The 6,403-nt window shown below is 40.2% G+C and overlaps 1 protein-coding gene across 1 annotated transcript; it reads left to right on the forward strand.

Moving 5' to 3' along the window:
• Window positions 1-239: 239 nt before the first annotated feature.
• Window positions 240-1,176, forward strand: LOC118481756. Its single transcript, XM_035976989.1, has 2 exons — window positions 240-554; window positions 625-1,176. The coding sequence occupies exons 1-2, from the start codon at window positions 240-242 to the stop codon at window positions 1,174-1,176; spliced, it is 867 nt and encodes a 288-aa protein (XP_035832882.1).
• The last annotated feature ends 5,227 nt before the right edge of the window (window positions 1,177-6,403 follow it).

Here is a 6,403-nt window from a genome sequence, read left to right on the forward strand (position 1 = left end):
GCTGCCATGCTAAATTTATGCACCAAACAACCATTTAACATTTCTGGCCTGATCTTCTACTGTATGGTTGATAACGCAAACTCAAAAACATGGGCCATGTATCCTCGGTTTGTGCAGCTCCTCATCAATGATTAATATCCCAAACTCCCACACGATGAAAACCTGTATAAATTCAGCTACCAACAAGCCGACAGATTACGAAACTGAAAACAAACGAGTGGGTGATGCTTCACCATTGTATGTATCAGAAAGAAAGACTTCCACTAGTGAAAGCTGCATATGAAAAGTATCGAGAAAGTGTTAAAAGGAAGAAACAAACAGACATTGAAGAGGAAGCAAACGAAGAAGAAGATGATGAGGAAGAACAGTTGATTCGTAAGAAGAAAGGAAAGAGACATGCGGAAGAGGGGGGGTCGTCAAAGAAAAAGAAAGACACCCCGAACCCAGAACATTTAATGGGGAATATTATTCGTGCAGGAAGCACAAGAGAACACCGAGAGCACATTGAGAACTTACGTGCCATACTTGAAGCCGAAGAAAGGGAAAAGAGAGAAGTAAAAAAGAAAAAGGCGTGAAATGACAGAGTCCGAGACTCCAGTGACTGTCACATCCGAACAATAATAGTTGGATGAGTTTGTTGATCAACTGATTGTAGATCCAGAAGCTCCAAGCAAGTCACCTCCCCAGAAAAGAAAGAAAACAGGGGAAGGTTCCTCTAGAAGTGTACCAGCGAAATCAAGACCTCAGCAAGCTCCACGCAGACCTCATCCATTCCAAGAACTTTACGATAAATTGTCAAAAGATATTGGAATAGGTACCACACAAGAAATATTCTTACTAAAGCATCAAGTGAGCGACACGAATGTGATACGTGAAAAGTTGAGAGAACAGAGAAAAAGAAACAGGGAGCTTCATGCTTATGTGTCTGAACAAACAAGCTTTGTAAGATTCCAACAAGATGGTATGGAGAAAATGTATAGAATGATCAGAGAGCTTTGCGCTAAGGTGGAAGTACAACCAATGTTCTCAGTCTCAGACATCTTCGATTATGAGAAGTTTAAAGTAGAAGAAGACAAACGTAAAGCAGAAGAAGCTGAGAAAAAAGAAGAAATGATTAGAATCGGTTGTAAATGGAGGAAGAAGTTCTATATGAAACTGAAGACGGTGATGAAGTGACTCCACTACATCCTGAATGGTTTAAAAAGGAAAGAGAAAATCTCCCAGATTTTTATCAAGTTGTTATTGTTGAAAATACGGAAGTCACCGACAAGATAATCAGCTAGAAGTATTGCAATTTAAAAGGGATGTTCATAGTGAAAAGACGCGGTGGAGTCATCCAATACTTCAAGACTGGAGTAGATATGAAAAGTCTTCCTCGATGGGATATTCGTGAGCTTGGAAGGTTAGATATGATCAATCCTACCAATAGTAGCATTGGTGCTAATTTTCAAAGATTAATCTTAAGAGAATGCAATAACGGCGGGTTTACTGTCTTCAAGCCACAACGCCCTCGCAGAAGGGTTTCAAAGACAACAAAGGATCCCATCACCGGTAAATTGTTCTTATTATAAGATCGTGATGGATCCGCATATGTTTGGTAAAGAGAATAATCAAAAGTGGAAAGTGTTCAATTGGAACATGAAAACGTGACTTAATTGGTCCTAGTTACTCTTAGGGACGGAGTGGAAGAATGGAGGGGATTCTCGAACGCGGAAATCCAAGAACTCGAAATAATTGAACGAGGTGTCGTATGAGGTGAAAATCTCATGTACGCTTCTGTAGAGTGGCAGTAAGGGTGACTTATCTGTCAATTTTTCCACTATCACCCCCAAAAAAACCAAACTCTACCTTACGTAAAGTTGCAAGAGTACGATTAACCTCTGGATTTGAAATCACTACTTATATACCCAGTATTAGCCATAATTCACAAGAACATTTTGTAGTCTTAGTAAGAGGGGGGAGGGTTAAGGATTTACCCGGTGTGAGGTTATCGACCCTGCTAAAGTTGAAACGAGAATTAAGCTCCCTCCAGAGATTCTAGTGACGCTCACCAATTTCAAGAAATGGTTCTATAACGACAAAATCGGTGAAGCTGTCATTAGATCCAACTCAAACGAAGATATTCGCATTCTGGATCCAATGGATGTCTTTATGTTCTGTCTGTCCGATTTGAACGTTCTCTATGGCCACAAGATTCATGTCGGTGCTGGAAACGAGTACAAAGAAGAAGGCATGTTATTTCAAAGGGCAGAAAAACGAGCGAGGGAACGAAAGATAGAAATGAGGGATATTCTGAAAAGAATTGAAAAGCAAAAGGAGAAAGAGGAAGCGAAGAAAAAGAAAAAGAAGCAAAAGTCTCCAGCATATGAGGCCACTACGGAGGATCCACCAATCTATAGTGAAGCTATTATCAATCAACCACTACCTGAATAGTCTGCAGATCAAGTTGCAACAAATCCAGAAACCGAAGCTGAAGATTAAAGAATGAACAAGTACACAACGATCTAGGGGGGATGTTGTTAGAGCTTTTGAGATCGTTGGTACTTAGTTTTATTAGGTTTTGGATTGTTTGTTATAGTTTTTGATGTTCTAGAAGGTTCAAGGGTCTAAAGTGTAACTTTAGGGCTTTGTGCCTGACATGGCGTATTTAATATCCCAACGTATTTATTATTTACGTTGGGTAGTCAGTGTCTATAAATATGTTAGTAATGGAAAACCCTAGTCCAAGGTTCTTGGACAAGTTTTGGTGATTTCTCTTGTGTTGTGATTATTGTTCTTATGCTAAATCTGAATATCCAGGTGCTCTAAGTGTGATTATCATTTGGGATTACAAATACAACACTTGTTGTTTCATTCAAAACAAGAATCTTCATCTTCATCTTTTGGTTTTCTTAACTTTTAGACATTCAAACCACTGTGATCCGGATAGTATTTAGGACTCACACATTCCTTTAATTAATATGGAGTTTTCGAGTTCTCTCTTTAACTATGAGCTTTTAGTTGAACTGTAACACCCCGTGTTTTCGAATATCAAAGTCAAAGTCAAGGTCCAAGTCAAGTTTGACTTCTTTTACTGTAATTAGTCTATTTTATGTTTTATTGTTTGTATTATGTGGAGTAAGTGTTGTTTATCAAAGGAATCGAAGTAATCGAATGTTTAATCGATGCGAAACACCTTAGGACTGTGAATACTAGGAAGTAACAATGCGATAAAGTTAATCAATCAATAATCAAGTTAATCGAATCATCAATCGAACTCGAAACTTGAAATATGCGAATTTGGTGTTGTTATACACGTGTGTGTGCCTCATGTGTTAAACAACCTGTGCGTGTTTACTTTATGTTATGTGTGGTGATCAATCGACTCGAAACTCGAATCTCAATCGAACTCAATCGAAATCGAATTACGATGAATGGTAGCGAAAGGATAGTGTGAAATATAGATGCTTGTATGTAGATATAGTGGTTGGGATTAAAAGTAATTTGAATAGGAAACTCTATCGTACTCATATCGTCTTCAATCGAAATCGAAATATCAGAAATAGTCGCTCCGAACACTCAAGGCAGGCTGTGGATCGATCAGGCTCCTAGCCGATCTAACAGCCCAGCCGATCGGACGGACTGTCCGATCGAGCAGGCTATCCGATCGGCCAGCCCTTTCCCCTTTTGGAAGCCTATAAATAGGTCTGTCATTGTCATTCTTTCCACTTTTGGAAACCCTCTGACCGACCAGCTCGTGTTCTTCACTATTTCTCAGATTTCTCTCAATTCTGGTAAGATTTCATCCTAAATCTTGTACGTTTTTTATCTATGCACACTCCTACACCTTTCTATCTTTCAAATATTGATTTCTAACCGTGAAATCATCAAGATCTAAGTATTCTAAAATGATGTCATCATGGTGTTCTTCAAGAACTTCATGTTTTGGCCTCAATCCACCAAGAATCACTTGGATCTAGCCGATTTCCACATAAACAAACTAAGATCTATCACAGATCTAAACATTACATGGTGTAAAGGATTGAAAGAAGGATTTTCCAACTTTCTTTCAACTCTTTTACACTCAATGCCTTCAAACCGGTAGAAACGGAGCTTGAGCCAACTCACTAATCATCCTAATGGTTGTGTGGTTCAAGATTCAGATTCTATCTACGAGATTCACCAATTTCGAGTTAAACTATAAACTCCGTTCCGAACCGTTCACCGGCCGGACTTGGGTGGTTCCTGTGCGAACAGGAGAAACAAGTAAGAACGAAGGTTCCATGGTTCAGCTCGTTGTCAAAATACCTCGATATAACGTCAAACAATCAGAACAGCCAAGTGTTAGACGAACAGGCCGACCAGGTCAGGATACTGACCGATCGACCAGGCCATCCGATCGGCAAGCACATGGCCCCACAGTTGACAATTTCATGAAGTATAGTATTGAACAAAGTGATGATCGATCGAACTACGGTTTGGGTTGAATTACTCTTCGGATCATGAGATACTATGCTTCAACCCTTAATCGATTTTTCAACTCGTTCGACGTATTGGAGTGCCACCCGATCGAACATGCTGTCCGATCAGGTGACATCCAGCTGAGGACTTACTACCGAAGTGTCTAACCGATCGGTTAAGCCGGCCGATCGAACGGTCCGTTCGATCGATCGACCTGAAAGGTAAGAACACTTCAATGTTCTCAAATACTACAAAGAAAACTTCAAAAGAACAAGCCATCATACAAAAAAACATCCTACTCAAAGGAAGAAACAATCCACTGGAATAGTCCAACCGATCGAGCCTACCGGTCGATCGAACAGGCTGTCCGAACGGACTGTCTGACCGAACGAACAACCCGTTCGATCGAACCTGCAGTTCGATCGACCAGGCTGTTCGACCCATCATCACTTGTTTCCATTTTACGCGTTACTCATCGTTATGCTATCGAACTATTCTGGCTAACTCTACTCTCAAGCGCTCCCTTCAATCCATTAATCAATCGCTGTGAGTATACTCGAATCCTTTTTGCTTTAGCACTTTTGGGTGTCACATACGTTACTTATCTAAAATCACAATCGAACACACTACTCAATTATTTAAAACGCTAACCGTTCTGCATGTATTACGTGACTAAATGAATGCTTGTTGTTATGCTTACACGTGGAATGCTGTCTACCTGCCTTAACGACGTAGTACTATAGTTTGGACTCAGCACCCGTTCACACGGGGGTTGTTAAGGACAATTACTTGCATGGATTACGGTGGTAATCATGTATTGCGAACTGTCTTGGACAGTCAACCCGCAGTCATTGGTATCAATAGATCCATGTCGATAATTAACATGCTTCGTTTTCCTCTGTGTACGTGCTGGTAATGCGTAAACTATTTCGAACTCTATATGCTATTATCAAACTTGTATGCTCACCTTTACATTTTATGTATTGACTTTATTCTAATGTATGTGACAGGCAATTAGGATGCTTATCTACTAGGAAGGCGAGCTTAGAATAAGCGTCTAGAGCATAGTTGTCTGTAGTTCTTGCAGATCGAGTCTCTAGAAGTATTGAACAATTTTTATATTTAAAATTTGAGTTGTCGGAACAGAATATTTGACTTGATGTTATCTATAATAATTTGTTTGTTATTTGAGGTACGGTATGGGACGTATTATATAAATTGAATAGTGATAATAATTGTTATGGAAACTTCTGGACAATCTGTTACGCTCAGTGCCATGCCCCGATGATTCCGCCATCGGTTGGGGTGTGACAGATTGGCATCAGAGCCATAACTATAGGGAATTAGGCTAGACACGACCTAGTCCGGGTCGCTGTCTTAGAGACCTAGACTATAGTTAGGAACCAACAGACCAAGCTTATGTGCTATACCCAGCTATTTCTCGCTATCACTGCACTCGAATTTTCAAGTAGAATCAAGCGATTTAGTTAGGATTAGGTGTGAAAACCTGATGCGGGCCCAAGTGTAGAGGAGCGGGCCATCTTGTATTTGGAGGCCCAAGATCGTGTAACAAAAGGGGCCTCACTAAAATGGCTCTAACTTGGGCTACAAGGGTCCGTTTTGGGCGTGCGACCAGGCGAAACGACCGTGTGAACGAGCTCCATCTTGCTGCAAACGCCTACAACAGTTTGGGTCATCGTCCGGGCCAAAAAACGCTTATTTCCATGAGTTATTTTATGTTTTATGTTTTTTAGTGGGGTTTTTGGACTTTTATTTTGTTCTAGTTTTTAGCCCAAGTGTGTTTTAGGCCCATTTTCGAATTTCAGTCTCTATTTATATGTTGCTAAAGTTAATGAAAAGTTCAGACTTGAATTTTGAGAAAACTGATTTTTCACTTCAAATTCCGTGCCCTTTGGGTTGAATTTTGGGGTTGGGGAAGAACTACACGGGTATTCGTAGAATC

This window comes from Helianthus annuus, chromosome 9 (genome assembly GCF_002127325.2).
Source record: "Helianthus annuus cultivar XRQ/B chromosome 9, HanXRQr2.0-SUNRISE, whole genome shotgun sequence".
Classification (NCBI taxonomy): domain Eukaryota; kingdom Viridiplantae; phylum Streptophyta; class Magnoliopsida; order Asterales; family Asteraceae; genus Helianthus; species Helianthus annuus.

What these genes read in the sequence shown, in the direction of transcription:
- LOC118481756 (XM_035976989.1), top strand. Translation starts at nt 240, where the DNA reads ATGTATCAGAAAGAAAGACTTCCACTAGTGAAAGCTGCATATGAAAAG. An exon ending in AAGAAAGGGAAAAGAGAGAA is followed by an intron (nt 555 to 624) that starts GTAAAAAAGAAA and finishes GAACAATAATAG; the next exon opens with TTGGATGAGTTTGTTGATCA.